This window comes from Dermochelys coriacea, chromosome 1 (genome assembly GCF_009764565.3).
Source record: "Dermochelys coriacea isolate rDerCor1 chromosome 1, rDerCor1.pri.v4, whole genome shotgun sequence".
Classification (NCBI taxonomy): domain Eukaryota; kingdom Metazoa; phylum Chordata; order Testudines; family Dermochelyidae; genus Dermochelys; species Dermochelys coriacea.
In genome coordinates, this window is record NC_050068.2 from 250,432,844 (window position 1) to 250,453,607 (window position 20,764).

At 41.1% G+C, this 20,764-nt stretch overlaps 1 protein-coding gene across 7 annotated transcripts in view; it reads right to left on the reverse strand.

Annotated features, from left to right (window-relative positions):
- The window catches only part of KIAA1549 (KIAA1549 ortholog), a 209,543-nt gene that overhangs the window by 78,198 nt on the left and 110,581 nt on the right, over positions 1-20,764 (reverse strand). For all 7 annotated transcript variants that reach the window (XM_038383049.2, XM_043518969.1, XM_038383011.2 and 4 more), the window contains exons 4-6: positions 11,008-11,185; positions 8,609-8,739; positions 7,277-7,460 (exon numbers count right to left, since the gene is read on the reverse strand). In XM_038383049.2, coding sequence (XP_038238977.1) covers positions 7,277-7,460; positions 8,609-8,739; positions 11,008-11,185 — 493 coding nt within the window. The remainder of the gene's footprint in view (positions 1-7,276; positions 7,461-8,608; positions 8,740-11,007; positions 11,186-20,764) is intronic.

Sequence of the window (20,764 nt, forward strand, 5' to 3'; positions counted from 1 at the left end):
AATAGTCCATGTAGCCCAGTATCCCATCTTCTGACAGTGGCCATTAGTAGGTGTTTCAGAGGGAATGAACAGAAGAGGCAATCACCAAGTGATCCATCCCCTGTCGCTCATTCCAAACTTCTGGAAAACAGAGACTAGGGACACTTCAAAGCTGGGTTTTGCTTCCCTGCCCATCCTGGCTAATAGCCATTGATGGACCTATCCTCCATGAACTTATCTAGTTCCTTTTTAACCCTGTTATAGTCTTGGATCAGATCCTCCGGCAAAGAGTTCCAGTGTGAAGAAATACCTTCTTTTGTTTCTTTTAAACCTCCAGCCTATTCATTTCATTTGGTGATCCCTAGTTCTTATGTTATGCGAAGGAGTAAATAACACTTCCTTATTTACTTTCCCCAGATCAGTTATGATTTTATAGACCTCTGTCATATCCCCCCCCGCCATCTCCTTTCCAAGATGAAAAGTCCCAGTCTTATTAATCTCTTCTCATACGGAAGCAGTTCCATACCTTAATCATTTTTCTTGCCCTTTTCTGTACCTTTTCCAATTCCTATAAATTTTTTTTTGGAGATGGGGCAACCACAGCTGCACGCAGTATTCAAGATGTGGATGTACTAGAGATTTATATAGAGGCAATATGATATTTTCTATCCTATTATCTATCCCTTTCTTAATTATTCCCAACATTCGGTTCACTTTTTTGACTGCTGCGGTACATTGAGTGGATGTTTTCAAAGAACTATCCACAATGACTCCAAGGTCTCTTTCTTGAGTGGTAACTGCTAATTTAGACCCCATCATTTTATATGTATAGTTGGGATTATGTTTTCCAATGTGCATTACTTTGCATTTATCAACATTGTATTTCCTCTGCCATTTTGTTGCCCAGTCACCCAGCTTTGTGAGATCCCTTTGTAACTCTTCACAGTCTGCTTTGGACTTAACTATCTTGAGTAGTTTTGTTTCATCTGCAGATTTTGCCACCTCATTATTTCCCATTTTTCCAAATAATTTATGAATATGTTGAACAGGACTGCTCCTTGTGCAGACCCCTGGGGGACACCACCATTTACCTCTCTCCATTCTGAAAATGGACTGTTGACTTCTACCCTGTGTGTCCTGTCTTTCAATCAGTAACTGATCCATGAGAGGACCTTCCCTCTTATCCCGTGACAGCTTACTTTGCTTAAGAGCCTGTGGTGAGGGACCTTGTCAAAGGCTTTCTGAAAGTCCAAGTACACTACATGCACTGGATCACCCTTGTCCACATGCTTGTTGACTCCCTCTAAGAATTCTAGTAGATTGGTGAGGCGCAATTTCTCTTTACAAAAAACATGTTGACGCTTCCCCGATATACCATGTTCATCTATGGGTCTGATAATTCTGTTCTTTGCTATAGTTTCAATCAATTTGCCTGATATTGGAGTTAGACTTACCGGCCTGAAATTGCCAGGATTGACTCTAGAGACTTTTTTAAAAAATTGCTATCCACCAGTCATCCAATACAGAGGCAGATTTAAGCAATACATTACATACCACAGTTAGCAGTTCTGCAATTTCGTATTTGAGTTCCTTCAGAACTCTTGGGTGAATACCATCTGATCCTGGTGACTTACTATTGTTTAATCTATCAGTGTGTTTCAAAAACTCCTCTAATGACACCTCAGTCCAGGACAATTCCCTCAGGTATGTCACCTAAACAGAACGGCTCAGGTTTGGGAAGCTCCCTCACATCCTCAGCCGTGAAGACCAATGCAAAGAATTAACTTAGTTTCTCTGCAATGGCCTTATCATCCTTGAATGCTCCTTCAGCATCTCGATTACCTAGTGGCCCCACTGGTTGTTTAGCAAGCTTCCTGCTTCTGAAGTATTTAAAATTTTTTTTGCTGTTACTTTCTGAGCCTTTGGCTAGCTATTCTTTAACTTTTTTTTTGGCCTTCCAAATTATATTTTTACACTTCACTTGCCAGAGTTTATTCTCCTTTCTATTTTCCTCACTAGGATATAACTTTCACTTTTTAAAGGATGCCTTTTTGTCTCTCACTGCTTCTTTTACTTTGTTGTTTAGCCACAGTGGCACTTTTTGATCCTTTTTACTATGTTTTTTAATTTGGTGTATACATTTAAATTGAGCCTCTATTATGGTATTGTTAAAAAGTTTCCAGGCTGCTTGCAGGGATTTCACTTTTGGCACTGTACCTTTTAATTTCTGTTTAACTAACTTCCTCATTTTAGTGTAGTCTACTTTTCTGAAATTAAATGTTACTGTGGTGGGCTGCTGGCCCCCCTCCCACAATCCCTGACAGGGATGTGAAATTTTATTGTGTTATGGTCACTAATACCAAGCAGTTCAGCTATATCCACCTCTTGGATCAGATCCTGTGCTCCACTCAGGACTAAATCAAGAATTGCCTCTCCTCTTTTGGGTTCCAGGACTAGCTGCTCTAAGTAGCAGTCATTTAAGGTGTCAGGAAACTATCTCGGCATCCCATCCTGAGGTGACATGTTCCCAGTCAATATGGGGATAGCTGAAATCCCCCAATATTATTGATTTTTTTATTTTTATAACCTCTCTAATCTCCCTGAGCATTTCACAGTCACTATCACCATCCTGGTCAGGTGGTTAGTAATATATCCCTACTGCTATATTATTATTATTCAAGCATGGAATTACTATTGATCGAGATTCTATGGTACTGTTTGGTTCATTTAAAATTTTTACTTCATTTGACTCTACACTTACTTTCACATATACTGCCACTCCCCGACCAGGACGGCCTGTTCTGTCCTTCCGATATATTTTGTACTCTGGTATTAGCGTGTCCCTTGATTATTCTCATTCCACCAAGTTTCTGTGTAGCCTATTATATCAATATCCTCATTTATCAAGGCACTCAAATTCACCCATCTTTGTGTTTACACTTCTAGCATTTGTATATAAGTACTTTAAAAACTGTCACTTTTTAACTGTCTGCCATTACATGATGTAATTGAATGGGTCTCTTTTTCATTTAACTGTTTCTGATCAGATCCTACCTGTATTTTATCATCTTCCATCCTCTCCTCCTTACTAGGATATAGAGAATCTCCATTAATAGATCCTCCCCTAAGGGATGTCTCTGTCCAAACCACGTGCTCTTCCACACCTGTCAGCTTTCCCCCTTAGTTTAAAAACTGCTCTACGACCTTTTTAATTTTATGTGCCAGCAATCTGGTTCCATTTTGGTTTAGGTGGAGCCCATCCTTCCTGTATAGGCTCCCCCTTTCCCAAAAGGTTTCTCAGTTCCTAATAAATCTAAACCTCTCTTCCCTGCCCCATCATCTCATTCAAGCACTGAGACCCTGCAGTTCTGCCTAACTGGCCCTGCATGTGGAACTGGAAACATTTCAGAGAATGTTACCATCGAGATCCTGGACTACAATCTCTTACCTAGCAGCCAAATTTAGCCTCCAGGACATCTCTCTTATCCTTCCCTATACCACTGGTACCACATGGTACCCATATGTATCACCAGCTCCTCCCCTGCGCTACACATAAGTCTATCTTGAGAGATCCGTAACCTTCGCACCAGGCAGGCAAGTCACCATGCAGTTCTCTCAGTCATTGTAAACCCAGCTATCTGTTTCTAATGATCAAATCCCCCATTACTATTACCTGTCTCTTCCAAATAACTGGAGTTCCCTCCCCCAAAGAGGTATCCTTAGTGCGAGAGGATACCATGACTTCATCTGGAAGGAGAGTCCCAACTATGGGATCGTTTCCCTCTGCTCCAGTTTCATGTTTTTCTTCCCTGAGACTTTCATCCTCCACCACAGTACAGGCTGTCTGACCAGGGATGGGACTGTTCTACTGTGTCCCGGAAAGTCTCATTTATGTACCTCTCTATCTCCCTTATCTCCTCCAATTCAGCAACTCTAGTCTCCACAGCTCATACAAGTGTCTGATGGCCAGGAGCTCCTTGCACCGAATGCACACAAATGACACCCACCCATAAGGCAGGTAATCCTCCATGGCAGATATACAGGTCAGATATAGAGCGATCACTTTGTGAAAAGTGTTCACCCACAGGTGATACGGTGTTTTCGTCTTATCATTTTTCTGAGAGAGTTCATTCAAGAGTATAGCGATTGCCTTGTTTAGTGGGTTTAAGATCTTTAGATCTGACTTCCTGCAAGTATATGACTGCTCTGCTGATCAAGTGAAATGCATGAAAGCAGAAAGACTTGGTCCCCATTACAAGAATGCAGTGTAAAAGGCAACAGAAATAGTTTGCCATCTTAACACCGCTTACAAACTCTTTAAGCGTGATCTCAGTTTTAACAATTTAGAAATACTCTGCAAGTTATAGGACAAAAATTGGTCTTAACCTTTGCTCAAACTATATTAACACTTCCAATGTGAAAACTTTATAAAGGCAACTGGAAAGTCTCTTAGGTATGTCTACACTGAAATTAGACACCGACGACTGACCAGTGCTAGCTGACTCAGGCTCCCGGGGCTCGGGCAAAGGGTTTGTTTAATTGTGGTGTAGACACCCAAGCTCTGGGACCCTCCCCACCTAGCAGGGTCCTAGAGGCCAGGCTCCAGCCCAAGCCTGAATATCTACACCACAATTAAACAGCCCCTTATCCTGCATCAGCTGACGTGAGCCTGCCGCAGATTTTTAACTGCAGCGTAGGCATATGCTGAGGGAAACTGCTCAGAAATGCACGTAAGCTAGGTTTATTATTTTGCTTGCTAAGGGATCCACTGTCAGGCCCATAGCTGAGAAAGAATCGGAGGGCATTAGATTTGTGCAGGGTGAAAAGCCTTGGAGTCTCTTTGCTGACACAGCAGACTTGGAACCTGGGACAGTTAATGATATCACCCAAAGAATAAAAACAGCTTTAGGAGACATGGGGATCAAATCAAAACTGGTTTCCCTGTTTGGACAGAACTGCGGTGAATATGAGCTGTTCAAATCCTGGACCGGCCAAGTTTAGACAAGATATTCCTCATGTTTCTGTGCACAGCATCACCCACACCCTTGATCCTGTTATATTCTAGACTCAAAGCTGATTATTTTAAAAAATCTGAATTTATTTTTAAAGACATCTTCAAATTTGACTACTTCAGTCCCCAAAAGACACTGGCAAATCCAACCCCTTACTGAGGCCTTTGAAGCAAATGTTGTGCTATTTAGCAGTATACATCAAACACAGTGAATTGCTAGTTAGGTCAGATCACTGAAGGCAGTGATATAAAAATATCAATTGGCTGTCCCCTACTTGGAACACACTCCAGAAATGGAGTCAGGGGCTGATGCAGCTCAAGTTAGAGCCACTCTTAAAGAGCTCAAGATAGGCAAATTTGTGATCACATTGAATTTTATGATTTACTTAACACCGTGACTAAGTCTCTCTTCCTGTGCAAGAGGGGAAAAATCTCGATGTCTGAGCCTTTGCACAGGCTACAGAACTCAATGCTGGAATTCACAGCAATGGAAGGTATCTTGGCCCTTGTGTCACAAGTCCTGAGGGATGGCAAATGTGCAGGGGTAAATTCTTCTATGCCTGAGACAAAGCTGCAGAAAAATCTGATCTGTATGCTTGAATCTGCCATTATATGTAGGGATACCAGATTTAACAGGCTAAAGCAATGATCATGCACATGGTTTTATTGTTCTGACTCTACACAGTGACCAGGTGAAAAAAGAGAACAATCTTCTGGACCACTTTACACAGGTACTCAGTGAGGAGGAAATGGAGAATGCCCTATTTCAATATTTCTCAACCTTTTTGCTTTGGATCTAAAAAAAATAATTGCCCCCCCCCACCTTAAGAATGGGGCTCAGAGCTTCAGCAGTCCTACCTGGGGCTCGGGGCTTCATCCTAAGCGGAGCTGAAACATGTAAATTAGCTTTGTGGGGCCCCAGGCAATTGCCCTGCTTCCTACCCCCTAATGCTGGCCCTGCTTGCGACCCACCCTAAAGTCCTCCCACAACCCCCAGGTTCCCAGGTCAAGAAACACTGCCCTGCATCATTTGTATTATTATTTTTTATTTGATTTACAGTAGCACCTAGCAGCCCCAGTCAGGAAGCAGTCCCATCGTGCTAGGCATTGTACACACAAACATACACAAAAGGTACATCTATACAGCAAAAAACACTCGCAACAGGGAGTCTCAGAGCCCAGGGCAACTGACTTGGGTTCTGAAACTCTCTGTCGCAGGGTACGTTTCCTGGGTAGACATACCCTATCAGACAGTCCCTGGCCCACAGAGCAGACAAGGCTATCTTTAAAATTACACGTACATACCATAAAATCCAAAACAAAGGATAGCACACTTGGATGTTTTATAAGGTTTTTAACACAAGGCACCATGCCTTCCAGGATGTATTGCTCTAGGTAGAAATTCTGTTCTCATTTCATTGTCCTGTAGCATTGAAGCAGCAGGACATGGGTTTTCAATGAAGAAATTAATCAAAACAAACCAGCCCACTAATATATTGTAAAGGATTTGATGCAAATACAAAGGAAGGCCCAAGTACAGAAGCTTACCAGCCCCTATTCGCTACCATCTTGACACAGGGCCAGAAACAAAACATATTCATGGACACAGTGACAATGAGTATGTAACAGCAGACCGGACTGATGGAGAACTAACCTAGGATTATTCTGTATGATCAGATATAGTTTTCAAGCTAGAAAGACATAGTCCATAATATTATGTAGCTCAATTTGAAATAAATTATGGACATTCTCTGTCCTTCCTGACAATCGCAGACTTGTTGGGGTACTAGCATTTCAAAATTTGGGTTAAAGAGCATACAAAACTAAGAGCTATAGGACTAAGTGAGAGTAAGTCATACTAAAACCAAGCAAATGAGTGAAGAGAAATGCCTTCAGACAATTAAGGAAGCAACAATTATTCACTTTAATTTATTTGAGAGATTGAGACCACAGCCAGAACAGGAGAGGATCTCATTTTATCATCTCACAAACAAAACAGAAGTCTTAGCTGCCTGTGGACAAGTGTTATGATTTTGCCTCCTCCTCCCCTCCCATTGCAAATTACAGATTGAACCAATACTAGAGTCAGTGATTAAGCCCAGCTACTGTTGCACAGGGACAGCTTAAGTGATCAGAGGCACTGTTGTATAGATTTGCATAGAAAGACCAAATCAGAAGTTAAGGAAATTAACTAATGTTAACACCTATATAGAACATTACTATGAAACTGCAGAGAACACCACACAAAACCAATTTTCTGCCGCCTTAGTGATATGACGTACTCACGTTCAGCAATTTGCTGCACAGGAAAGCCCAAGTAGAAACTGAACTCTACCACAGACAGGTTCCTCAGCAGCTCACTGATTTCAGATCCATTCAAGAATCCATATGTATCCTGAATGGCAAAGACAATGTTCACAGGGCCTTGCCGAAATGCCACACGAGGCTTGCTCAGAGTTATATTCAGTATCTGAAAAGACAAAACTAGACAGGTCAGGAACAGCAAAAACACCAGCACTTCTGTTCCCTCCCTACCCCGCTTTTTTTTATAATAATAATATAAAGTGGGATGCTTTACAAGAGAGCTGAGTAACATTCATTTCAGACTAATTCAGCCACACTGTCTCAGCAAGGACACAGTTTCCCTTCCAAGATTTATTCTTTAAACTGGGTTACAATCCATGCTGATGAGAAAGGAGCTATCCAGAAAACGACTGAAGAAAACGTCCAGAGAAAAGTCAAACGCAGAGTCAGCAAAACAAAAGCTAGCAACAAAATAAGCCTGTGTGGATACCTTACCTATCTGGAAAAGATAGGAAGAGACCCTCAGTGTAAGGTAAATGAACACTGTGGAAAGAGAGCTGTCCTGTCAAAATCCACTATGCCCTGCACTTTCAGAGCCAAAGACGGGTGGAAACAAAGTGCAATCAGATCTCAATATGTGCTTCCATAGGTCTTTCCCTGGAATTCACCTAGTAGTTACGTTCACAAACAAATCACATGCATCAAAAGCAGACAGGCTAGTGTGTTTAAAGTTAATTTTGGTATGGGAAAATTACAGGTATTACAAGCTGTTTCATAAATACTTTATTATGACATCTTATATTGCCATTTTTATTAACCCAAGTATTTCTATTTTCTTAATATCTATGTTGTACAATATTTTGCATATATTCTTCACTTTAAAGACATGTACTTAAACACAAAGAAGTTATTTTATTTTTTTGGTGATTAGATACTATTTACATTGCTTATGAGTTTATACAGCACGATTTTTATTGATTTTAGTTTTAGAACAAAGTTAGAATAAATAAACTTTAAGGAAAAAAAGGCAGCATGTCTTATTAATTGGATTTAGAGTTTATATCCAATGAGTTTTAAGCCCCTTTATTGAGTACAGTATCGAATAAAGACTCCTCACTCTCCAAATCTAAAGTTCAGGTAATCGCTACTAAGGGCACATGGCACTGGTGGAAACACTGCTGAACCGTGGAACCCAAAAACCTTAAAATCTATTAGTTATCCTCAATATAAACCCACCATTAGATTACCCACTCAAAATATGTAATGCAGAGTACGGTGAACTTCCTTTTTCTCAGAGCATGCTAGCATTCTTACCTGCACTGTGAAGTTGTAGATATCCTGGTGATGTTTTCTCACCTCCATGAATGCCATTGTCAGCCCTTTTTCAATGCGCTGGCTGAAGTTGCAGAAGCCAGTATCAACGTTTTGAGGCACAAACTGAAGCACTGGAGGTAAAGGGTATGTGTTAGTCTGACTGAGTGCAGTGCAGTTATTTGCACTGAAGGGAGAGAGTGGGAAAGCAGGGAACCCTCTCCCTCCATAAATGAATCAGTTTTCCATTAAATCCTGACTGCACTCTTGGCAGCTGAAAGTCCAAACAGTGCAGCTCAAGAAATTAATTACTGCAGAAACTGTTCTGTATTGATGCAGAAGATTTTCTTGTCAATAAAATCTGATGTGACAATAAGGCTCACTTCCTGTCAAGAGATTCTGCAGCCAAAAAAAAAAAAATCCACTTCTTATTACAGGCTACTGAAAGATTCCCAGCTATACACAAATTGTCTCTAATACTGAGTCAGTCGTCTGAAGCTCTGGAATCCCTGAATTATCCAAGATTTTTTTTATGAAAATCTTTAAAAAGAAGATGACCAGCAGTCTCCTTCTTTGTAGGCTGATGGTGAAGTCTAGTATTCAGTTTGGTTGAAAGATTCCAACTTTGGTCTACCAGGCATCCATTGATACCAGTCTGACACATTTCAACAGCACTTAATAAGCATACATACATTATATATAATGTGTGCATGCGTGTACACATGCGCACACCAATTAAGCACTGGTGAAAGGTGCTAGAGCGACAGCACTTGAAAGTGAAATTCTTAAATATATAATAAGAATTTCACTCTCTAGTGCTGTCATTCTCGCACCTTTCACCAGGGCTTAATTAGCATGCACATTGCTAGTGAAAGCTGTCAGATCGACAGCACCAGTCTCCCACATCATGAATATGAATCAATGTGAATATGAAAATGTCTTTTTAAAATTAAATTATAAGCAAAATAAAAATAAACATTTTAAACAAAATAAACTTTAAATTCAAAAATAATTTTCAGATACACATGAATAAATAATTAAATATGCCTTACTATTAAAAGCAAAATACTGGAGAACAAAATACCTCTCTCTTTTATGTATCTGCCAAGACCCTTATTCAGGGTTCTGTATTTCCCCTGCAACAGTTTGCAAATGGTAAGTGGCCAGTAAGGATGAAGAAAGATCTGGAGTTTTGCACCATGATAAAATTGTTAACTCTCAAAGCTTGGTAAAAAAAATGCAAACTCCCTACACTGACTGTTAGAGACATCATCAGCTATAACAAAAAGTATGGAGTAGAATAGAACATTTGAGATTTTTGAGATTGATCCAAGGAATGGAAAACTTGTCTTATGAAAGGAGACTTAAGGAGCTTGGCTTGTTTAGCCTAACTAAAAGAAGGTTGAGGGGAGATATGATTGCTCTCTATAAATATATCAGAGGGATAAATATAGGAGAGGGAGAGGAATTATTTAAGCTCAGCACCAATGTGGACACAAGAACAAATGAGTATAAACTGGCCAACAGGAAGTTTAGACTTGAAATCAGACGAAGGTTTTTAACCACCAGAGGAGTGAAGTTTTGGAATAACCTTCCAAGGGAAGCAGTGGGGGCAAAAGATCTATCTGGTTTTAAGATTCTACTCGATAAGTTTATGGAGGAGATGGTATGATGGGATAATGGGATTTTGGTAAGTAATTATCTTTAAATATTCAGGGTAAATAGGCCAAATCCCCTGAGATGGGATATTAGATGGATGGGATCTGATTTACTATAGAAAATTCTTTCCTGGGTATCTGGCTGGTGAATCTTGCCCATGTGCTCAGGGTTTAGCTGATTGCCATATTTGGGGTCGGGAAGGAATTTTCCTCCAGGGCAGATTGGAGAGGCCCTGGAGGTTTTTTTGCCTTCCTCTGTAGCATGGGGCATGGTTGACTGGAGGGAGGCTTCTCTGCTCCTTGAAGTTTTGAACCATGATTTAAGGACTTCAATAGCTCAGACATGGGTGAGGTTTTTCATAGGAGTGGGTGGGTGAGATTCTGTGGCCTGCGCTGTGCAGGAGGTCGGACTAGATGATCAGAATGGTCCCTTCTGACCTTAGTATCTATGAATCTATGAAACATTGCGTTCACCTCTGGCCAAGTAAAAATTTTTCAACTAATTAAATAAACAACAGTAATAGCAATGTTTTGAATGTATATAGCATTTTCCATCTTCAAAAATCTCAAAGCACTTTGTTAATATTCATGAATTAAGCCTCACAAAAGTAAAGCCTAGATCTTTTGATTCCCAATCTTGTATATTAATCACAAGACCATCCTTCTTCCCAGATCAAAGTCTGTATCAATACTATGTTATTTCTCCCCCCCTCTACAGTGTGAAGCACAGAAACAAGAACTCACCTGTGTGAACTTGGAACCTGGGATCTGGCATGGTGAAAGAAGGCTGCAGTGACAGGATGACAGGGGCCTGACCACGTAGAAGGCTGCTGTTCATAAGCACATTTATGACAGCTATTGCCGTGTAAACAAAAGGACCCGATGTCACCAAGAAAGAGAATTTTGGGGAAATTTTATAAACCTATGGAAAAGAAATTAAATAAAATTATCAGCATCAATATTGGCAACAATACCTCACATCTCTATTTCTCTGTCCATCTAATGATCTTGAAGCACTTGGATAAATTAAGAAATGCATCCCTGACAGGTAGAACAATATTATCTTAATTTTACAGCTGAGGAAAGAGAAGCACAAAGTCAGAGAACTGGGAATAGAATCTTTATCTGCAGACTCCCACTCCAGGGGAGTAACCACAAGAGCATCTTCCCTTTGCTAAGTTTACCCAATTAGAAGTTGTACAGTACAATGGTTCTCAACCAGGGTTATGTGTACCCCTGGAGGTATGCAAAGGTCTTCCAGGGGGTACATCAGCTCATCTAGATTTTACCTAGTTTTACAACAGGCTACATACTAACGAAACTAAAACTAAACTAAAGTACAAACTAAAATTTCATACAGACAATGACTTGTTCATACTGCTCTATATGCTGTACACTGTAATGGAAGTACAATATTTATATTCCAATCGATTTATTTTATAATTATATGGTAAAAAAGAGAAAGTCAGCAATTTGTCAGTAATAGTGGGCTGTGACACTTTTGTATTTTTAGGTCCAATCTTGTAAGCAAGTAGTTTTTAAGTGAGGTGAAACTTGGGGGTACACAAGACAAATCACACTCCTGAAAAGGGTATAGTAGTCCGGAAAGGTTGAGAGCCACTGGTTCAGTACATTCAGCTTTGCTTTTGCAAAAAGTACTGTGGGAATTTAAATGGCCACAAAGTGGTCAGGACTTCAGTTTTATGGATCATCTCTAGCAGCACAGTATCTCATCCTCTACATAATGTTGGAGGGCACTACAGATTCCATACCAATAACTGGCTACTTACTGAATCACAAGCATGGCTTCTTGCATACTGGACACATATGGTAGTGTATACATCCCATTGATTCTGTGTGTGTGTGTGTGTGTTACATAGGAAGCAATATACACACAATATAGTTTATAGATATTATACAATTTTGTATGTGTACCTATACATACACTTTTTTTTTCAGAAGACACTCCTCCCCCTTATTTCAGCACAGCTACCAATAGAAGCTTCCCACAATTCATATATCCCCTGCTATTCCTTTCAGAAGATAATTCTAGAGTTGAGCAGTCTATTCTGAAGATCTCTAGCCATCACATAACAGATGAGGATCTAAATAGAGGATTTACTATAAAACCAAGTGAAGGTTTCAAAGCAGGCGCTTTTTATAACCTTACAATATTATCTAAAACAAAAACAAGGTGAAGGATTTGATTTGAGTATTTTACAGTATTTCTTTCTCCAACAGGAAGTCTCCCCTAACCCAGTCAACACACCTACTTCCTGGCTGCTTCTTCACACTCCAGTTCCCTCCATCTACCACACATGATCACATTGTGACACACTTTCTACACAAAAAGCCAAGATCAGAGCCCTAAGACTTCAGGTATACTTCCATATCTTTCCAGAGGGAGATACCAGCTCTCTCCAGACCTTGTCCAAATGATGGAATACCTTGAAGAATTTGAAGCTGAGGATCAGCCTTGTGGAAGAGCACAAAGTGCTACCAAATCCTAGCTTACATGTCTCTTGTTGACATCTCTATGGCAGCACAAATTAATAGAAATTAATTTTCAGAGGACAACAGAATATTTTTTTTGATAAACAAAATGAGCAAGATGTATTAAAAAAGATTTTAAAAAGAAACAACCTCAAGTATCAAGGAAAAAAATACGGTCTCAAGAAAAATATATACAGATCTCCCTATATTCCTTGTAATTAGACGCCAAAAGCGCGCTACTGTCAGATTTTATTATAAATGGATCCAGACCTGTAGCATTCAAATTAGTTCAATATAAACAGCTCAATATAAACAGATACTTCAAGCCTTTTTGCCTGAAGTTTATCCTTTTATCTCAAGAAGCAATGTTTTCAGCAGCTTCAGTTTGTGAAATGGGGAAGGAATGCCAGAGAAATGTTGTCTAGTACCCACAAAAGAAGACAGGCAAGAAAAAAAAAAAAGAGGAAACAGCGTTTTCAATCCTTCAGCTGCAATTATTTGGTGTTTGCTGAAGTGAAACATGCAGAAGGAGAACTGCCCAGCATAGCACGCACTGATACTGATGTACTCTAATCTGACACTTCAGTGGTAAGAGAAGAAAAAAAACTTATTTCCCTAAACTCCCTCAAATTTTGCATAAAGTATATAGTCTGAAAAGTCGATACACACCAAATGAGTCCATTTTTGTGCTTCATCATGACAGGAGGTGGACAGTAAATCCAAAAGAAACATAATTTGAAAGATTTTGAGAAGTGTGAGTTGGAGAAAGGTAGTGAGAGGAGAACCATTATAGGCCCAAGACAAAAGTCTAAGTAGTATGCTTCACCACCACCACCGTACCAAGTGTCTGATAATAAAAAATATCCCTAGAAAGCACTTTATTTCCCAAAGGTTTACCAAGGCCAGTAGGTATTAAAAGTGAAATGCAAAGCTTTTTATTTTTTGAATTATTGTGTGCGCAAGGATGTGCAGCTTAAGATCCTAAAGGCAACATTTTCAAACCATATTTTCACACCTAAACAAAAACAGCCTAAATTTCAGAAATGACAAGCACCCACAGATCTCACTGAAATTAATGGGTGCCACAAGAGCACCTCCGAAAAACAAGGCCACTTTTATTTAGATGCCTATCATTTAAGTGCCTACCTTTAGATAGGCAGGTTTGAAAATCTTGGTCTAAATCACTAACAGGATTAGGAGAAGTCTTAAAACATAAATAAATACGATAATGACCTGACTAATGTGTATTTGTATACTGCCTTCCATAGGATAGAATCAGAACTGATCAGCTAGTCTCATAAGCCCCAGGCAGCACAGAATTGACAGATTCTCCTGAATTCAGACTGCAAAAGTTGAAAGAAAGCATTTTCAATTCCTGTTTAACATTAACATTTGTTCATATTTCAGCGGAGCAGCAGTTACATCAAATTGCAGCCAAATATTTTATTTTTTTTTGTAAAGGATACCTTGGTACTATGCTAAATTTAACAGAACTGCCTCCTATTTTACTGTGCTGTAAAAATGAAACATCTGTAAGCTATAATAAGAGATGTACAAAAAGAAAAATTAAACACAAAATGCACTAATTTACCTCAAGTTGTACTTTACATAAACCAGTTCATGATACTGTTGCCAAAAAAAAAAAAAAAAAGTCAGATTTGTTTGCTTGGTTAAGCTAAGCACCAAGGAAGAATCTGTTTAGAGAGCTGCATGACTGCAATCATTAATACATGTTACTATATTGGACAGATGCTAATTTTAAAGCCTAACAACCTTGGCAGTATTCCATTACTGACATAAAATTTTATTCAGGTAGGCTAGAGAAGCAAGAATACTTCAGCTTTCTGGAGTTAGAAACAGCTACCCCCAATGCATCACTAAGAGAAAACACATACGATAGTACTCTTCTAGTGCAACATAAGCATGACTTATTTTACAGAGCTGTTCTCCGCCTTTGATGAGAAAAATTTGAAAACGATGAACCCAGGCTTGGAAGACTAGCTGCATTATTTATAAGAGGAGCGGACTCCCAGCAGTATGGCAATAGTGGACATGAAAGAAATGAGTTAGAAAGACAAAAATCATGAATGGACAGGATATCAGATGTTTGCTCCAGTCATTTTACAAATATTTAGTAATATGTCTGGTTTTATTGCAGTTGACATCACCATGTCGGCATATTACTGAAACATACAGGGCTAGTTCTCAGCTAGTGTAAATCAATGCACGTCCACGGAAGTGAACCTTTGACTTCAATACAGCCATGCAGACTTGCACCAAATGAGGATATGGCCCATAGTTTGGAATCACTGGATTTGTCTAAATGGAGAAGAGAAAGGACATTTCATTTCAAAATGGTTTATTCTGCAGATCTACTGTAGAAGCACCTATTCTAAGCTACACAGACTATTCATATACATAAAATGTAAAGGATATAAATAAATAATAGTACTTGCCAGTCATAACGATTCACAGTTTGCAAAAATAAATAATACAATTAAAGAGCTTACCAGAAGCCTAGATAGCCACCCTTAACAAACCTTCCCATATCCCTTTAATCCACATCACTATCCTCCTTGAAAAAGCCCAGGAAGGTAGAGGAGCCTTGTAAAACCAATTGCTTAGGCTAACAGAATCCAGGACCCTGACAGTTAAAATGATGAACTTCTACCACTTAAACCAGAAGACTAAATAATGTAGCAGAAACTCATAAACCACTTACGTGGACCAGCTACAAGATGTGGACAAAGATCCACATTCTTAGGATAGGTCTTCACTTCAGAGTTAATTCAAGTTATAACATTTGAGTTTCTCCACTTGAGCTAGCCTAGCTTGGGTAACAGCAACCACTCTGTAAAGGTACCTCTAGCTATACTAGAAGTATTGCATGTACACAGGTGCTGGTGTTAGGTCTTCCAGGGAGAACATTGCTTAGTTCTTAGTGCTACACTGGTCTCTCTCTTTTGTGGTGTACTATGGGAAAAGTTGTCTGTCCTTCCTGGGCACATGGACAGAAGTAGTCTTAGACTGTCAACTCGTTACAGGACGCAACTTCTGGTTGCGTGTACCTAGCCTATGTTTCCGTGAAGACCTGGGTCACACTCAGAACGATGACATGTACCAAATGTTGGCATTCATGTGGACAGATAAAGGACAGGAGACGTGAAGCCCAGAGTCTTTTGGCAGCAGTTTGTTGCCCTCGGAAGGTGGAAACATGCTTTACTAAGGAGAACACACAGGCCGCATGCAGGCAGGATGAAGGGACAGAGGCAGCTCATGCAGACTGTGGTAGCTGAGAACTCTCTCTATGCTGACCAGCTGTTCCAAAGCACCAAGTGGCAGGACCGCAATGTAACCCAGACCTGGGATGAACAGCAGCAGAAACAGAACTTTCACCACATTCCTGGAGTTGTGTGAAGAGCTTTCCCCAGCACTTTAAAGACAGGATAAGCAGATGAGACAGACTGTACTAGTACGGAAGTGTATTGTTATTGCTATTTGGAAGCTGGCTACCCCAGACTGATGCAGGTCAGTGGCTAATCAGTTTAGCATCGGGATGTCAACGATTAGTGCTGTGGTGATGGAAATCTGCAAAGCAATTATAGCTTTAATGAATTATAGTTTGGTGAAGATTGGAAATGTTCATAAAATAATAGCAGTCTTCGAACAAATTGACAACCTGAACTGTGCTGGCACCATTGGTGGTAGAAATGTGCCCATTATCTGCATGCTCCACAAGGACCGCATGACTACATAAACCAGAAAGGATACTGCTTCATTGTTCAGCAGTCACTGGCTGACCACAGAGGGAGGTTCACAGGGAATTTCATGGGATGCACTGTCAGGGAGCATGATGCCAGTGCATTCTGCATATTCTGCCTTTTTGAAATTTGACAAATGGGGACTTTATTCCCACCCAGTGGGATATCAATACGATGTCTGTCTCCTCTGTTATTTTGGGAAACCAGTTTATCCTCTATTGCCCTGGCTCATGAAGCCCTGCCCGGATGTGAGGACATCTGGCAGAAGGTTCAATTATACCATGCCCAGCTGCAGGATGGTGGTGCATTTAGCTGACTGAAGGTTAATGTTACCTATAAAACCATTTAGACTGTAGCTTCTAAAATGTCATTCATGTCATTGGGGCATGCCGTGTTCTGCACAACAGATGTGAGGTTAAGAGGGAATACTTTGGGCATGACTTGGGCAATGATTGTGCTGCTTTACAAATCCGATACAGACAGCCCGAAAGTGCATCAGCTAAGGTTGGGCCTGGAAGAGCTAGGGAAGTAACGGACTCGTTGGCTTGGAAGGGGAAAATAAGATAATGAAAGCATTTACTGTAATGGACTACACCTATATGAGAATGATGTGCTTGTATATGTATTGTTTCAGAGTAGCAGCCATTTTAGTCTGTATTCGGAAAAAGAAAAGGAGTACTTGTGGCAACTTAGAGACTAACAAGTTTATTTGAGCATAAGCTTTTGTGAGCTACAGCTCACTTCATCGGGTGCATTCGGTGGAAAATACAGTGGGGAGATTTATATACACACACAGAGAACATGAAACAATGGGTTTTATCATCCACACTGTAAGGAGAGTGATCACTTATGATGAGCTATTACCAGCAGGAAGGGGGGGGAAGCAGGAAAACCTTTTATGGTGATAATCAAGGTGGGCCATTTCCAGCAGTTAATGAGAACGTCTGAGGAACAGTGGGGGGTGGGGGAGGGGAGAAATAACATGGGGAAATAGTTTTACTTTGAATAATGACCCATCCACTCCCAGTTTCTATTCAAGCTTAAGTGAATTGCTTCCACCCCCTCACCGCCCTGGCCTTCCTGCTGGTAATAGCTCATCTTAAGTGATCAACAAAAAAACTTCAAAAACAGACTCCAACGAGAGACTGCTGAATTGGAATTAATTTGCAAACTGGATACAATTAACTTAGGCTTGAATAGAGACTGGGAGTGGATGGGTCATTACACAAAGTAAAACTATTTCCCCATGTTATTTCTCCCCCCCATCCCACCCCCCACTGTTCCTCAGACATTCTTGTTAACTGCTGGAAATGGCCCACCTTGATTATCACCATAAAAGGTTTTCCTGCTCCCCCCCCCCTTCCTGCTGGTAATAGCTCATCGTAAGTGATCACTCTCCTTACAGTGTGGATGATAAAACTCATTGTTTCATGTTCTCTATGTGTGTATATAAATCTCCCCACTGTATTTTCCACCGAATACATCCGATGAAGTGAGCTGTAGCTCACGAAAGCTTATGCTCAAATAAATTTTAGTCTCTAAGGTGCCACAAGTACTCCTCTTTTTTTTTTGTATACGTATTGTCAAGCTGTGAGAGTATTAAAATCACAGAAGTGTAGGACTGCACAGGAGCTCATTTGTTCATCTAGTCCAGCCCCCTGCACTTAAGGCAATTTAATACAGTTCTTCTCGGTCTTGTTCTCAAAGTACTTACACACCAAGTGACTATACAACAAAAGATTTTATTGAAAGAAAGTAACCCTGTCAGTGCAGCTGTCAGAAGGTTGTCAAGTGCACAGGGGGTGCAATACCAAGTCACCTGTAATGAAAAACGCACATCGTCAGAGTACTTGCCGTCACTCTACTGTGCCTGCACAGGGTACAGCTGACCATGTGCCCTCCCTCCCATCCATGACTGGGTTACCCCTTCTGTAGAGGGCACTGGCTGCAGGATATGTTAATGTGGAGGAGAGGCAACAGCAGGAGGCTGACCTGAACAGGGTCCAGACCAAGTTTTACTGAAACCTGCTGCCGTCAGTCCCAGCATGTGCTCAGACAGATCCCTCTACTCCTCATGGTCCTGCTCCCTCATGGTGCAGTCATGGGTGATGTAATCTGCAGCCATCTTCTTCCTCTCCAGCATCCCCTCAGCTGCAGCCTGGTTCTGCCTGTCCTGTTCTATCATCTCCCTTGGAGCTCAAGGAGGCAGTCTAGTCTACAGACAAAGTCCCTGTGCATCTCTATTAGCTGGTTATCCTTTATCCTTTTCCTTCAGAGGTTCTGGACTCTCGTGTTGACTGTCAGTGGTCTCCTAGGTGAATGTCTCACCTGCACTGGGGCAGATGGCCCTGAAAAACAATGCATTATTCTTTTGCCCAGAGCGGGAAAAAAGAAAAGTTTCCTCCCTTTAACTTCAGAGTGAGGGAAAAGTCACAACTTTTATCTCCTTGGCATTCACTGTCCTCTATCTTTACATTTCTCTACTCTGAAGCTGCTCAGTTCTAGCATTCCCTCCCCTGCCCCCAACAATGGCAAATGCTTTATATAGTCACACAATTTTTTTTTATAATTTCATTTTTAAAAAGGGGGTTGGAGACTTGGGTGTGCAAGGGACAGGCCTGGGACAACAGAACATTAATATCATGACAGTACTGTTATTTCAAGTTGTGCTGACCATGGAAGAGGTGAACCTGCCTATATCCCTGAACAGGTGTTCCAGGAAGCTGAGAGATAACCACCCATCTATGCTAGGAAGCTATTTCATCATCTGGTGAGTGATGGGCAAACAGATGACTGGGGACTAGTGAACTAATCTGGGACAGTATAAACAGGATGCTAAAATAGAGGCAGTAACGCAGAAGCACCACAGATGTGCCTTTGCAACCTAGCCCCTTCCACCCTGGCAGCCAAACCACAGACCAGTATTTCCAAGAGACTATGGAAGTGTTCTGGATTTTATACTACCAAAGACCATGCAATGGATTTATTTCCTAGGCTAGTGGGTTTTTTGTTTTTTTTTTATATAAGTTTTGGCTGCCTCCAAAAACATAACACTAGTGTGAGAAAACACACATTGCTGTACACGCATTCTGCAGCCATGCTTGTCTCATCCCCATTGCTGCGTTTGCTACCATTGCTTGGCTTGTATTAAGAGCCACGGTTTTGCACACCTGGAGGGGTGTACAAAAAAAATCACTGCTTGCATGTTTAAAATTTTGTTCCCCCAAGCAGAATTCATCTTGGACTGTACATGCCCAGTAGGATGGCATTTCTCCTCTTACCCCTCAAGTGTACCTGAAACCAGTATAGTATAAAAGCCTGCCCTCCAGCACCCAACACCCCCCATTACAGTAATAGAGATTGATAGGAAACAGACAACAGCAGCCCCCTTATGTTGTCATATCCCCACTAGCTATAACAAGGGCAAGGCATTCACTACCTTACCCAACTGAGGTGATGCTGGTTCCTCTGCTGCATTCTCCCCAGTCTGTTTCTCCATTTCCTCCCCAAACAGGTCTTGGGAGTACTGAATGAGGTCAGACTGGCTGTGCATGGACGTGGCAAACATCTGCTCTGCCTCCGCTGAGACTGCTGTGGCTGGTGCTGAACCAGGCTTCAGTTCCTCCCCTGAGTCCATGCACAGGCCCTTGAGATGTCCAGGATGTACTCGGGCTCCATGTTTGGGACATCACTGAGCACCCAGTGCAGCTCCTCAGAGGATTGAGACATTCTAGGGGAGTCATCAGACTAGGACTTGCGGTTCTTTGCCTGGCAGTACAAGTTCTTCATGGATTTTATCTTCTCTAGTCCAGTGAATGCCGTCCTCATTGAGCTTACTGGAGGTAGCATTGTAAGACTTTTGATTTCTGGTCCTGGACCGGAAGCCATTCTTACTGGCCTCCCACCACAGGTCCACAAAAACATTGGTGTCAGACTCAGGCCAGCTAGATGCATGCTGGGAGGTGCTCTACCAGATGCCATCTGATCTGAAGAATTGCAACAGGTGCAGAAAGCTACGTGCTAAGGCAGTGTCTGAAAACCAAAGCAGGCTATTTATACCGACTGGAGGTAACTTTCAGTCCTGAACCAAGGACCAGGTAGGTAAACACAACCAAAGTCCCAAGGTGAATTCTGGGACAGCATTGGAGACCTTTCAGCACTCAAGCAGACTCTAGCTGCAACCAAGCTGCATGCAGTAGCTTGAGCATCAGCAGCACTCATTCTTCAACCAATACCCCAACAGGCCA